This window comes from Leguminivora glycinivorella, chromosome 10 (genome assembly GCF_023078275.1).
Source record: "Leguminivora glycinivorella isolate SPB_JAAS2020 chromosome 10, LegGlyc_1.1, whole genome shotgun sequence".
In the NCBI taxonomy this organism is placed as follows: Eukaryota; Metazoa; Arthropoda; class Insecta; order Lepidoptera; family Tortricidae; genus Leguminivora; species Leguminivora glycinivorella.
Window position 1 is genome coordinate 15,442,462 of NC_062980.1, and position 16,201 is coordinate 15,458,662.

At 39.3% G+C, this 16,201-nt stretch overlaps 1 protein-coding gene across 1 annotated transcript in view; it reads right to left on the reverse strand.

Moving 5' to 3' along the window:
- LOC125230399 overlaps nucleotides 1-16,201 on the reverse strand; it is a 144,917-nt gene extending 128,716 nt beyond the window's left edge. The window contains exon 1 of the mRNA XM_048135537.1: nucleotides 12,601-16,201. Within this exon, the coding sequence (XP_047991494.1) occupies nucleotides 14,024-16,201 (2,178 nt within the window). The 3' untranslated portion in view covers nucleotides 12,601-14,023. The remainder of the gene's footprint in view (nucleotides 1-12,600) is intronic.

Consider the following 16,201-nt stretch of genomic DNA (forward strand, 5'->3'; position numbering starts at 1 on the left):
CTACTAAACATGAGTGCAAAGGATACAGTACAACTGAATTAAGTAATACTAATAAGGCGCATATTTCTTGCTAGTACTAAGCTTTAGGTGAGAGAGATTTAGGCCGAAAATACTAGAAAATTTACCAAAAACATGATAACAACTCATTACTTCAATGATTTCCATGTCGCTCAATTTTGTGAGCTCTTCGTGTTCAAATGCGTAATGTGAAGCATTACAAAAATGTCTGTCACATTACTTCCAACATCCTTACGTTTCGTAACAGTCATTTGCGTAATGTCTTGTCTTTTCTATTATGTAGCTGTCATTCCTTATTCCGACAGAGCCATAGACACAGAATAAAATATAGACGGAACACTCTAAAAAAAATTTAATTGGTCCTATCAATATTTTGATAGTTGTACTTAGTCAAGCATCTTTATTCCATACGAACCTTACAAGAACTTAGACATATCAAATAAGGTGATTTTGATTGTTCTTACTTTTGCATCCATGAGAAATAATACCTACCTATATCGTTACAAATCGTCAATTGAACCTTAAGAGTGCTCTCTCCATGAACTCAATAAACGAGAAATTTGGCTAAGAAAAAATTGAATTGAACAGACCTAACCCATAAATTGGCAAAAAATATGAAAGTCAAGACTTTAAGCCTCCTGGAGTTCAATGGCGTTAATGATTCTGTATCACAAAAAAATGTAAAAAGATGATCAAAGGCGAAGTGCCTCCTATATTCCGTTGCCGATTTCAAGGAGAAGATGGGGATTTCCAATTCGCCTCATTAGGATTCCCTGAGCCCGATATCTGTATCAACAGGCCTGGAAAAACTTTCTGAAAACCTGATTAACAAAAGAAACTAAGTTGATATAGAAAGGTAAAAAAACGCCCCTTATTACGTAAATCTCTAATTTTAGACAAAGAAAGACAATGAATTTGCGTGGAATATCAAAGCAGTTGTAACTCGCAATTATATATCAAACAGTACATCAGTCATATCGATTTGTCAGGCTAATACCTGCTTATTATGTTCAATACAAACTAGAACATGTAAAAGCAAGATGGCGAATTCTCAGGATAGGAATTCAGAAATAAAAACTCTAATTTAGAAAATTAATAAAAACTTGAAGAATTTCTGTTGCATAAAGACCACTTTCCAGAACAAAGTATTTTCTGTAGTAGAAACAATAAAGCTTCAGAACTCTTAAACAGCAATAATATTCACTAAGCATCTACCATGAGGCATACAATGAGAGTTTTGAATTATTCACGGTTGTTTTCATTAGACTTATATTGACCGGGATATAGACCATGATTACCTTTTTGATTTTTGTCGAGATCGCGATATTATAATAAATCTAAGAGGTAATCTTCTGCACGAAGGGTAAATTTTTATCACTTTCATTTATTTTACAGCCGATTGTAACTTATTCTTATTTCAGCCTGATAAATAGCCCATACAACCATTTCAGTCGCAAAATCTTCAAATCAGTAACTAACTGTCAAATGTGACATAACGCGTGGTAACGTCGTGCAAACAATGCGACCGTATTGATACAATAACAAAATGTAGTCGTCGTGTGCACTCGTTACGGTAACAAAATGTGTACGAATTTGTGGCTGTCAATGTCACTGTCAGAATGACTTTTAACGACACTTTATTAGTCGACGTTTGCACACATAACGGTAACAACAGGTGGACGAATTTGTGGCTGTCATTGTCACTGTCAGAACGGTTTCTGACAGAATGATAATACAAATAGATAAGCACTTTATAGTTACTTAATGTATTAAATATATAATTTTTAATTCTTATTGATAAAAATGAAGTGTAGTGTTGCTTTACACAATAAAAGTAGGAATCAAATGAAATAGAGTATTTACTGTGATATTAATAGAATTTCTGTTGCGCAATGATAGTTTTTTTCAGTACAGATGCTGCTTTTTTTAACGCAGTAGTGCGAGCAAATCAAGCAATGATTCATTTCTTGTCTGGTCGAAATTCTTAGCTTAGATTTAGGTATTGAAAATCGTCGTACGATACACGTGCGAAAAGGACATTCACAACTCGTGTCGATTTAAAACACTCCCTTCGTTCGTGTATTAATTTATCGCTACTCGTATCGATTTTCCTCTTTTCCGCACTCGTATCTACAAGTATTTTGTTTGGGTTACAAAAAAAACACATTATTTACTCTACTACGTTTTATTTATGTCTCTTTAACATTACAAATTTGTAGACACTTATCTATACAAAAATCTTGACAAAAGAAGTACAGATCGCTGAAATTAATGTTGATAGTAATATTAATGACGACTACTTCAACAAGTGTCAATTGTGAAATGCCGCAAAATACTAGTTGCTCTATATATATCATAATAATATGATCCCCGATCCTTTACAACCCAGCAGCTCGGTACGCACGTTACAATTTTTTTTAAATCTTCTTTAGTGAGGGCAAGTGAGTACGACGGCATATTTAATTGTTTATAAAGTTTGAGGATACCTGGAAAAAAATAATACAAGAAGCCATTTTGAAAATATAATAAATATTCACTGCTTTCGGTCATGCGTGTACGCTGCGACCATTTTGAGACCGTTTGTCGACCGTTTGGTGACCGTTTGGAGACCGTTTGGTCGCCATTTGAAAAGAATGAAATGAACGAATGATTTTGAGAAAGTAGTCGCCAAACGGTAACAATGTGTGCACGCGTAGTGCACACTTCTGTCACTTCTGTGACCATTTGTGCCTGTTACCAATCGTCCCCATTTGGGTCGCCGCGACTAAACGTCGACCGTACTGCGACTAATCATTGAGACCCGAAGACCTGTGTGTACACAAAATAGGAGGATTTGCGTAGGAACGGCGACCGATTATGGTTATATGGGAGTCTATGCACCTTTTTTAAGCTGGGGAACTGCTATTACGCATGCCACCCGGTCTGAGGGAACAAGGACCATGACGGAAGGACCAATTTAGGACTACCGTCTAAAACCAGTAACGAATTCCGTCTTCGCCTTAGGTGGAGTACCGCAAGGTCACTATAAACATTCGACCGCGTGCTTATGGTATGACCCCTATAATGACGTTAACTATGGTATATATGCTGGCGTTAATGCTCGAAATCAAGCAAATATAGCTGAGGAGTCATATTATACAAAACTATAAGACGAGATGGACAAAATCAGACACAAAAACTGGTGACGCTCGTCTTCACTAAGATGATGGTTCGAGACGAACTCTATAGGTAATAAACTATACTCTTAACTTCATAAAAAGAAAATACACTAATTTAACAATTATTATACCAACAACAATTATTGACGACCGGCCTGGCTCAGTCGGTAGTGACTCTGCCTGCTGAGCCGCGGTCCTGGGTTCGAATCCCGGTAAGGGCATTTATTTGTGTGATGAGCACAGATATTTGTTCCTACTTAAGTCATGGATGTTTTCTATGTATATAAGTATGTATTTACTATTTAAGTATGTATTTCGTCGCTTAAATATACAAACTAAACACAATATTTTTATTTTATAATTTCAAAATACATTTTTTATATAATTTCAGAATACTTAAGTAATAAATCTCTAAGAATAAGGCCCAAGTTAGCCATGATTATTTAATAAGTTCGCAATTTCTAGTCAACATTAGCGCCTATTTTAGAATGACCCAGTTTTAATAACCACTTAATGACAAAATTGCAGCTTTCGGCCGAAGAAGCAATAGAAAATTCACATGACAAGGCAGAACAAAGGAAATGTGTCAGAACAGGTATTAATAAATAAACTGTCGTTCTAGTTTAGGACATGGACTTAATGAACTGATTTTATGATGAGACTTTCAAGGAAAAGTGGTATTTATAATTGGCGTTTGTGGAAGTGTAATAATAGGTCTGATACTACTGTATCAAGTATTAAAATGTTACCTCATTTTGATTTTTGATTTCTGATGCGGTGATGCATTGGGAAAAGATGGAAATAGTGCAAAATTGCATTCTTGAGTAGCATATGACAGTGAATGGTATAATTATTATCTGTGAAGGACAAAAATATTATTTACTCGTATCTAACCTAACCTAACTTTTACTTTTATTGTCTCTTGTATCACTTGTATGTTACTAATTTCATTAGCTTTTGATATGAATTATAATGTACAGTCAAGTGCAAAAATAAGTATCGAAGAAATCGACTCAAAAATATGGTACTATGTTATTACACCGGACTAAGGTGCTATGGGACATATTTTTGAGTAAGATGTGTACACCCATATTTTTACACTTGACTGTACCTACATAATATGTTATGTTATATTGCATACTGGTTATTAAAACTACTAAAACAGGTTACTAAGTCTTGTCAGCAGCGTCAGATGAGTTATATTTACTACAAATTATATATCATGCAGTAAATTAATTATTAATCTGTAGTAGAGCTCAGAGTTCATAAATGTAATAAAATCTACATCGGTTAATAAACTCGAAACATATTTATGAGTTCATAAAAAAATAACTCAGAGTCAAATTGCGCTCCTTTTTTTTGACGTCGGGTAAAAAGTAAAAAAAAACTCCAACGCTCGGCCTGAAAGCTTTTAATATCACTTAATCTTTCCGGCGTCGACTTTATATCGTGTGCTGACACTAATTCGTACTGGGCCTTTTATTGGTTACGACTACGATACGGGGACGGTGGTCGTGAGGGCCTTTAAATGTACCAACAGTGTACAACAGTAGGTTTAACTATCTAATGAATGATTGACGCGATTACTGAAGTTTTATAACATCACCGTCATATCATCATTCATCATATCTGGGCCCCTTTCTCAAAACTGAAAGTTACAAGCGGAAGTCTCTTTCCAACTTATTAGACATTGACTACCACTTCTAAATTCGTAACTTGTAGCTTCGAGAAATAAGGCCCAGGGGGCGTAGCCGAATGGCATTTCTGCGACGCGAAACGCCGCCGAAACGCCGCAGAAATGCAGTCTGGCTCTGTCACGCCAATACGCAAGAGCGATAAAGATAGTTAGCTACGAAAAAGATATTATCGTGAGCGTTTCGTGAGCGTTTGTGCATTCTGCTAAGCATAGAAGTCTCTCTTCTTGTACGCCACTTTTCCTGAGATAGTCTCATCCCAGGCTGCAATTTTCCGGATGTCGTCGACCGATGTTTTATAAAGTTTCACTAAAGAGTGGAGGAAAAACTATCGAAGAGCGCTTCTCTATTTCCAAAGTAATTGAATGAGAGAGAAATTGAAAAGGCCAACTGTACTATATTTTTTAGATCTTCTAAATCAAGTGAAAAATTGAAGTGTTATGTCCCGAATGAGATTTTAAGCCCCAATCTTCGACTTCATCCGAGCTCTTGCAAATTGAGCTATTGAGTTTCTCGCATGCTAGCGTACAGTAGGTATTTTTTACTTCTTTCAATGTATTCACCTTTAAAGAAACCTTCAGGTTTTTATAAGTAACTTCAAGTTATGCTTATGTCTTTCAGTGCAATGGTAGTTTTCAAAAACCGATTTGAGTGCGAAATCTAATAAGGGCTTCTTGGTAGTGGTACAATAGGCAAAGATTCTTGATTTCTTAATTTTAATCAGTCAGGTAGGTATCTAATTGACGCAGTTATAAAGTATCTGTCACGATGTGACTGATTTGTCCAATGCTCAATCAATCCGCCATTTCTGTCCAAAAGGTACATACAGAGACAAAAAGAAAAATTTTAAAAGTGGCAACATCGTAGTGTCGTCTCCTTTTCTGACACATATTGATTTGAAAGAGATGACACTACATTGCTGCCATTTTTTGATTTCTACTCTTTTTGGTCAGACTGTAAATTGGTCAACTAAACTAGTCACCTTTTGCACCTACATTATAAAACAGTAAAATTTACAGTTTAGTAGGCTTTTCTACTTGATATACTAGACGATTAGCGCTTTTTAGACTATTTTTTGTGAAACGTGCCCCGTCTACAAGGAGGGTCGAAGGCGCCGTGGCATTTCACGGATTGTGAACTTGGAATTACGAGTCCTTCAGCAATAAAGTACCATTTTTTACACCAATAACGTGTTGTTGAGCCCTTTGAATTCCTAATATTTTTAGCAAAAAGCTAGACGGTGTTTTTAATTAAATATCTTCGGCCTCAAAGCCCTACAACTACCTACATAATTATGAGTAGGTACTTAGGTATCTTGCTGAACAGGGTTTTGAACTACATATTTCGACGTACGTACCTATAATGGATATGGGTTGGCTTACCCACAGTAATAAGAAATTGATTGTGATTGGTTAACAAAAAGAATTGCACTTTTTGGACGAAACGAAATTGAACTCGAAAATACTCTAACCTACCTACAGTAAAATTAGCATACGGGGTTACCATTGGTTAATTTCGCATTAACATTGAAAAATTCTTACTACTCGTAATAAAATCCGTACACTGAACATCTGGATGTATCATCAAATAAATCATTACCGTCTCTGTGTGTGTTCTCCTAACGAAGCCAAACATGGCTCAGTTTATTTGAAATGTAGGTTATGTTCGGAGCGCTCTAGATTTGTATCATTAAGCCTTAACGACTGTGTCAATACTTAACACGCAATTGGATATGTTTATTTTTACAGCTATAAGTCTTGATATAAAGTTTATAGTAAAGTAACGTCTATTTGGTAAAGTTAGATATTGTGATTATTTTTTCTTTGCACTTTCAAGTCAACACTTTAGATTATTTTTAGAACTTGTAGCACAAGTGCAACTTCGTACAAAAAATACAACTGTTTCGACAACACAGCACTTACGTTATTTTTATGTTTCTCATTTTTAAATATACTTGCAGTTTTTTTATGATACTAACGGAAATGCACATATCGTCACTACTTTTAAAAAATCTCGTATCTCACGCTGCTCCTCAAAGTTAAAACGCAGTAAGTCTATATGCATTCCATACATATCTATTATATTACTTATAGATATATCAGATAGTATATCTATAAGTAATATAATAGAATGCTCAGCCATTGAACTAACCGAGCATAATATTATCATAATATGTATCTATCGCGTTCCTAAATATGATAAAGCGTCATTTAACATCTTTTTTAATAAACTAAATGACCTACTGTGTAAATTAAACTGTAACCGCAAAAATGTAATAATTTGCGGTGACTTTAACATAGATATAATGATCAGAACGAGACAAAGTATTGAATTTAACACTCTGATATCTAGTTTTAATCTTAAGTTTGCAATATCTACCCCTACACGATTACAAAGCAACACATGCATCGATAATATTATCCATAATATTCGAGGTGTAAAATCTGATGTAATAGATCTAGCGATCTCTGACCACACTGCCCAGATTCTTAAGTGTCCTGTGAAACCTACGTGTATACTATCTCACTGGTTCATACTAAAAAGAGATTTTAGCAACAGCAACGTTCAAAAATTCATAAACTGTTTAAAAGAGTTGAGCTTTGCCGATGTATACAAATCAAATGACCCCAATGAAGCATATAACTGTTTTAGCGACCAATTTGAACTATTTTATAACTTATGCTTTCCATATATTAGACTTAAGATCTCAGCATTAAATAAGCCGAAGTGGGTTACAAAAGGCATACGAAAGTGTTGTAAAAGAAAAAGGACTATGTTATGGAAATGTAGACTAGAGCCAAACAAAAGTAACAAGAGCGACCTTAAAGTATACTCTCAACGACTTCGGAAAATTATATTGTCAACACAAAAAGTACAAAACGATTTTTACATAAAAAATTCAGCAAATAAATCCAAAGCCACTTGGAACATCATACAATCGTCAAAAAATAAACGCCTTAAAGATAATATTGCTGAAATAATTGTTGACAACGTATCTATTACAGAACCTACTCAAATTGCCCAGAAATTTAATGACTACTTTACCGACATTTGCGATCTAGACCAATTGAATAGGACACACCTAAGCGATGAAAATAATTTGAATGATAATGTAATTAATCCCAAGATGACAATGACATACAACTCATCCAATTCTATGTTTATGAAACCATCGACTCCTGATGACATAAGAATACTAATTAATTCCTTAAAAACTCTAAAAGTACCGGTTATGACGGCATAAACACAGTAATAATAAAAAATGTCGCGAATATAGTTTCATCACCAATAAGCCACATAGTAAATCTATGTATAGAATATGGTAGGTTTCCAGATAAACTCAAGTTATCAATCTTACGACCACTACACAAAAAGGGTGAAAAATCATTAATGAATAATTACAGACCAATAGCTTTGTTACCTGTGTTTTCAAAAGTGATCGAGAAATTTATATATAATAATCTAAATAATTATTTTGAAACCAAAAATTTATTCGCACAAGAACAAAAAGGATTCCGAAAGCACAAATCAATAAATATGGCAATCTATGACTTACTGAACATTATCATGAGCAATATAGATAATAAGGTACCCGTGTCTGCTCTCTACATGGATATGACCAAAGCGTTCGATTTTGTTGATCATAAAATACTATTGACTAAATTATACAGATATGGAATCCGAGGAAACGTTTATAGTTTAATTGAATCTTACCTATCCGGGAGAAAGCAATTTACCCAACTGGACTATATATGCGTCAAGTCAAAAAACCAAATTACTGCTCTATCCGATCTTAGGAAATAAAAGCAGGCGTCCCACAAGGTAGTGTTTTAGGACCACTCTTATTTCTCATTTATATAAATGATTTCCCTTTAGCTATCGAGGAACCCATGATTCTCTTTGCCGATGATAGTACCGTCATATTCACTGGAGAAGACTTACTGACATACGAAACAAAAATAAACAATTGTTTAAAATCCCTTATTCATTGGCTTAACAGTAACAATCTTTGTATTAATTTGGACAAAACAAAAATAATGCACTTTAAACAAAGAACAGACAAAGTGACGGATTTAAACGTATCCTACAAGGGACATATAATTGATGAAACTGACGTAACAAAATTCTTAGGATTAAGCTTAGATAATAAATTAACATGGAAGTATCAAATTGACAATATATGTAAGAAACTTAGTAAATTTTCATATGCGCTTTATCACCTTAGAAAGGTAGTAAACCAATCTGCTGTCCTAACCTCCTATCACGCGTACGTCACGTCAACTTTAAGATATGGTTTAATTTTCTGGGGAAACTCAACAGACAGAGATTTAGCATTTATAAGTCAAAAGAAATGTATACGTTCAATGTGTGGCAGAAACAAATTTGAACCATGTAAAGATTTATTCACTGAATTAAGAATTTTAACTCTTCCATCCCTATATATATATGAAACAGCATTATATGTCAAAACGAATATAGGACAATACACAAAATTTAACAGTGCTCGTAAAGTTGACAATATAAAAAACAAATTGTATAAGACAGCACTTCTATCAAAAAGTATATTTGGAATGGAACCTCGAATTTATAATAACTTACCAGATAACATACGAAGACTACAGGACGTGAATATATTCAAAAAAGATCTTTTTAATTTTCTTGTTAATAAGGCTTATTATTCCATAAAAGAATATCTAGATGACTGTGACATACAAAATATCAATTAGAAAGTAATGTATAATGACTATTTTTTGTATTTAATTGTAAATCTTTATTTAATTTTAATTGTGTCTATTTATTTGAATTGTAATTTTAATTCTGACTAATTGTAATTTATTAATTTTATATTATTCATTTGCTCTCGTGCCTCTCGTCCTTTTTGACATTTGTATGCCAACCGGCAAAACATAGTTTGTTCAGACCATTCATAGACCTAAGACCTAATTATGTACCTATGTTTTACAAATAAAGCATTCTGATTCTGATTCTGATTCATACTTACTACAATTTTCTTTTCATTGACAGACGAAGATACAAGTTTTTTAAAAGTAGTGACGATATAACTTTAGCTCATTCACACTTACAAAAGATAAAAAATTCAAAGTGGGAAAGCTTAAAATCTCACCTTCGATGCCAGTAGCATATTTCATGACCATCTTCTTTAATCGGATAATGTTTGAAATGGCAGCTTTTCATTATTATTCCTTTAGATTTTTATGTGCGATGGCGAATAAATATGGACGTCACTTGGTCGAGGCTTTAATTCATGTAACTAATTCTGAAACAGCCTAGGTTCTATTTTCGTTTATCGCCATTAATTGAGGTCGTCTGGTCTAAATCGGGCTCATCTGCCTAAATCTGCCTGACGGGTTGGACCCGATTTGTCCTCTGTCTGACCTGGTGGACTAAGACTGTAGTGTCTCTAGTTGCATTATTGCATAGTTAAATTAGGTGACACTTCTGAAATAGGTGCCCTTCTAACCTAGTTTTGGTTTAATGTCTCCCGACTCTCACCAATATTAACTGTAGGTAAGAAGGCACGGTAAACCAATTTCCATCCTCTCTAGAACCCTGTCTTATTGACACCGTGTTTTATTTGCCATAGAATTCACTTTTTGAAGTTTACTGTAAAAAGGTTCTACAGTGGCTTGGGATTCAAATTGGTTGACTATACTAAACGATAAGCTACGTTGACAGAGATTTTCATAGGGCAGTCTTGAAACTTGTTAAGTAATCATATTTTGATAGAAGTTTGACTTTAAAAAAATCCTTAGCTACTACATATTAGTATCAAAATAGTTGTCATTTTAGTTTTGGTCTGACTCTAGCTGGTTTAAGTCTGACTCTAGTTTAACACTAGACTTCACTAGAGTTGAACTTATTGTGTGCTAATATTTAGCTTTACAAGCGTAGAAAGTTTAGTTACAAAAAAGTCAGCGAAGTGTGTATGTACACTTCGCTGACTTTATTTTATACTTACATAAGTCAGTTTGACACTAAGGAAGTCATAGTAGAGATGCTCTAGTGTTCCTAAATCCTACAATATTAGATTATAAGGGTCAGAACACAATTCAATAAAGTTGTTCGTTGCGAATCTAAACCTAAGGGACTTACCGCGAGCCACGTTCGACGTGTTGCGTCCCTGTCACACGTGCGTATGAATTTACAAGGGCGAGAGCGAAGCAACACATAGAACGTGTTTCGTGGTAGGCCCTTAGTTCCAGCTATAAATGTATACTATATAGATAGTATCCTTCTCTCACTATTTGTTCCACGTAACACCCGGGTCTGTGATCTATTCACAAAACGTTCTTGTACGTCCCTAGTATCATTAGCACCGAGAAACACGACACAGTTATAGTAAACCTTATAAGAACGAAGGCATAGCTATAATCATTAGAATATAGTACAGTAAATACGCACTCCAAACGTCAAGCCTTTAGTAGTTCGCTCGCCGCTCATTCGGGTCGAAGCCGCGCTGTACATTGCTCCCTAGCTCTGATTTCTATCGCTTACAAACTACAGATTTAGCCTCTCAAACTAGTACAAGTATAACCTCAAAATGTATAATAACTACAAGTTACCACAGAGCAGACATTACTGGTTTCGCGACAGCTCGCGTCTGGTTCAGTTGCACTTTCAATGCGCATAAATTTCTGACCTAGGGCAAAAAGTCCTATTTCAACGCCGGCCTCATACTGAATGAGCTTTTTAGCCATGAACCGCTGTTGCAATCAGGTTCTGTAAACGTTATGGCTTATTCCCAGTATTTTACTAGACTTCATGTAGTAACGTGGATTGTAACAAGTTCTTTTATGAATGGAACTTAATGATTACACAGACGTTACGAATGCAATGCTATCTGCATTTTATTGCAATGTTATTGGACTATAACGATCTTCGTTCTTTTGCAGTCTGCAGTTTTTCTTATTCTGCGTATTGTGCTTTAATAAAATTATTCAATTAAGTACTTATCTACTTATTTTTAAACCGATCGAAAATAAGAACACTAAGAAACTAAGTCAAATTTCGGGTTGAAAATTTATTTTAATATTAAAAATATAATGATTGAAACGGTTGGTTAAGTAAAAACCAATGGTTCAGAGATCAGCTAATACAAATTCTCTGATCTCATCGTTAAAGATCGCATTCAGATTTAAGCTTTACAGTATAAGGATTGTAAAGGCCTCCTTGTTTGTAAGATACTGTATAATATCTGCCTATACTCATTGAATGTACTGGGCTGAATAGAATTCCATAGATTAGCACAGCGATACACTCGAAGCTATCGGCTCTATAGCCTAAAATGACAAAACCGCGATCTTGGATAACGCAGGGTTTGTATGAGCTCAATATGTATAGTGAATGAAACTATAAATATTCCATTTAACAGGGTAGGTACATAATCTTGTGTAGGAGCCTAGGAGCGTTCAAAGAGGAAAACTTTCTACGGCATACCGCTATCGCTATGGCTGCCTCGAACTTACAATGTAGGCCTGTATAATGTGCTAGGCTGTTAATATTGGTAATGAGTCTTAGCGTCTAATCGTGACGTTTTCCCGACTATTTAATAGCTCAATTATCAATACAAAACTCAGGAATTGAGTGTAAAAAATAATGCTAATGCACATTTCTCTAGAGGAACGCTTGCGATCACGCGACGGCTCACGTGTATGATTTTAAAGTAAAATCACGGATATCTACCTCGATAGAACTGTTTGTGTACTTACTTGCCAAATAGAGGATGCCACAAGTGGTAGGTCGATGGGTCGTGCGGGTGCGGCATGGGGAGCGGCGGAGGCTCGCCGAGCGGCGTGGTGCTGCCCACCTCGGGCTCGTCCCGCCGCCGGCCCAGGGACGACGATGGCACAGATGACCGTCGAGCCGCCACCCCTGACGCCGCAGCCGCTGTCGGCTCCAGAAGGTTCTGGAGCGATTTAACACTAATCCGCGGACGCGGAGACTCCTGAGACCCCGTGCTACTACTGCGCTGATGCGTAGCCTCTGAATGTTTCACACTTTGCAAATAGTTATTGTTCGGATAATATGGCGAGGTTGGGCTCTTCTGCTGACTCGTGCGGGGCGATCGTTGGCTCCCCATCATATTTGGATTAAAATACGGTATCTGCAAACCCGGCAGCGGCATGTTAGGCCTGATATTCGGGTTCATCCCGGGATACATGCTTTGGAAAAATGGATTGTGGGCCATAGACCGCTGATTATTATTGTAGTTGTGCGCGATCGGGCTAGTTCGTGCTGCCGAATGCGACTGTGATTTGCTTTGATGATTCTTTGTGGAATGGACGAAAGGATTTTGGACGTCAGCAGATTTTGATGGCACTTCTTTCTGGGCATCCGATTTCGACCGAGACGCAGCTGCGTTCGCCTGATTCATAGCCTCCTGCCACATAGCGAATTGCATTCTGTTGTCGTAGTCCATCTGTGGCATCATTGGGAACCCACCGGGTCCCATAAAGCGAGACGCGTTTAGCATTTGAGATAACTCTGCATAATTTTGCCCGGAGTAGCCAGATGCACTCATTGCTTTTAGGAATTCGCTATTTTGCGAACAAGCCGCCATTACTTCTAATTGATTTAAGTAGGGTAGCCAGAACATTTGGTTGAGCGCCGCGGTGGTGGCCGCATCTATATCAGTAGCTAAAGCATCTAGTTGTATAGGTTTAGGGTGTGCCGTTTGGTCAGGCACTGGAGTGGTAGTACTACGTACTTCAGACTTAGATGGATCGCTATTCGACATTCTTATAGGCTCTGGCAATGTAGGAGCTTTAGGAGTCGATAATTTTTTGGCATCATTTTCTAAGATGGTTTCAAGTTGTGATAAAGATATGACTAATATATCTGGGTCTTGAAGGATGGAAGGGTACGCGAATGCCTCGGGTAGTCTGAGCTCCGGCCTCTGAATTAATAATGCCGGTATCTCTCGCCCCGGTGCCGCTAATATGTGATTCAGTTTGTCTTTTGGTACTAAGAGCGGGTCTGGAATGTTAAAGTCTGCAGTAGTCTTTAAAATTTGCAATTGCTTTATTGGACTCGTGTCCTCATTAGATTTATGTATCAACTTTTCAGATTTTTTAGACTCGTCGTGCGAATTTTTGAATACTTTACTAATTTTAACTAAATCTGTCTCATTCTTTATCCTTTTTCCTGCGGCTCACCGAATTCTTTATTTAATTTCCTCATTTCATCTGAGCAACTGGAGACGGTGGGGCTTGCAGATTTTCTATGTTTACCTAAATTAAGAGGCTCACATTGTTGCTTTGTGATGGTAACTTCGGACGTGTACATCTTTGGAGATGGAGAAGATAGTAACGTTTCTAAAAACAGGGTCTGTTTGCTCTTTTGCGGAGCCGTGAATATTTCTGGTGATGATGGAATGGCGGGGATGCCGCTGGGCTGCGGGGACTGCATGGCGTCCGACTCTCGCGACGGCGCCCTCGGGATGTCAATCCTCCGCGGCGACGCGTGGGGGGTCGGTAGTCTCCGGTGCACACTCAAGTCTCTCGGAAGTTCTTCGCTCTTTTCCACTGTCACAATTGCTTCCATATGCCTTGTTTCTACCACCGCACTTAACACTTGTTTTTGTTTTTGAACTGCTTTTAAACTAAGATCAGTAGCCACTAACTCACACACCGAAGGGTCTTCTGATTCCGGTTCTGGTTCCTTTTCGGAGTCTTCTCCAGGACCTTCCGGCTGCGTAACTTCTTCTTTCGGCATGCACGTTGGTACATTTTCCTCGTTTTTCTGTACTGGTTCATCATCTTCCGGAGCGTCAGCATCTGCAGCAATTTCGGTTGGCACGGACATTTCACTGTCTTCTGATAACGTAGGATTTGGCAGTTCCTCCTCGGTGTTGTCTTTGTAAGTCTGATGCTCTTCAACTACAGGCTCACTAATATCAGTATACAAAGATTCAGTTGCTTCAGCATTACCTTCTAGCGTCTTCTCGGCTTCTTGTTCATACTCCATACGAGTGATTTCATTGGCATCCTGAAGTTCCCTTTCTTGACTTAACGTTAAAGAGCATTCTGTAGGTACTTCAGGAACAAACACTTCATCAGACATGTAAGTTTGATCGACAGTCTGTTGGTCCGTTTGGATGTCATGCAGCTGATCTCCGATGTGGTGTAGATGCAGCAGGCCTTGTGCGGCGGTGATGCTGCTGCGGCCAGGAGACTCGAGCGATTGCTCCAGCCTGTCAATAATATCGGCCACTGGCGCTCCACTCAACAGCATATCTTCTTCTTCTTCTGCGTAGTCACCACCACCCGTCACCAGGTGCGCCAGCTTGTCCAGCGCCTGCCCCAGGATTTGATTATCCTCACAACCTTTCTCTACGAGAGATTCGAGAAGGGCCTCATCGTGGGGCCCGCTCAACTCAGGCAAGTAATGTGCCTCACTGATAGTCTCAAACAAATCCTTATGGACCACTAGATTGTTCTGAAAGTCCTCCTCCCCGTGGGATTTCCGATCGTAAAATATATCCTCGGTAGTCTTGGGGGGTTCACCGAGTTCAAACGACATGACGTCCCTAGCCACCGCCTCGTCGGGCAGGAAGGCGTAGGCGTCGTTCACGCCGGCTTCGAGCTCGAGGTCCTTGCCGCGCTGCTGGTTGAACTCGAGCTCGGCCACGGCCAGCAAGTTGTCGAGCGGCGTCGGCTCCGGCGGCGGCGTGGGCGGCGGCGGCGGCGGCGCGGGCACACGCGCCGCGGCAGCCGCGCGCGGCACCGCGATGGTGTGCGAGGGGATGTGGGTCTCCAGGTCGGGAGGAGCGAGCCAGGCGGGCTCGCGGGCTCGCTTGCGGGCGGCACGGCCGCGGCTGCGCTTGCGCTCGCGGGGAGGCGCAGGTGGCACCCGGATAGCGTTGTAGATCTCGGTGCGAGGGATCACGCGCCAGCCGCCGGGCGTGCGCGCGAGGCGGATGCGGTTGCGCGGGTCGTAGTCCTCGCAGTGCACGGCCTGCACTCGGCCGTCCTGCTGGCGGGCCCACAGGAACACGGGTCGCAACCTGGGGCGCGGGTGGTCGGAGCGGACGGCGAGGCTGCGCGCGCGGCGCGGGCCTCTGGGCGCGGGACGGACGCAGGGAGCGGAGCGCGAGCGCGGGCGGGCGGCATCGGCGCGGGGGCGGGCGGCGCGAGGCTCGCCGCCGCCGCCGGGCGCCCGAGACCGCGGAGTCACTCCGGCGCGCCGCAGCTGGACGAGCGACGACCGCGCGGACGCGGCCCCGACGCGTACTGACGCCCGGCCCGGGCGCCCCGCCCCGCGCCCCGCCCAGCGATCGATACCGCCCGCGAGCGCCCGCTGCACCCGCAT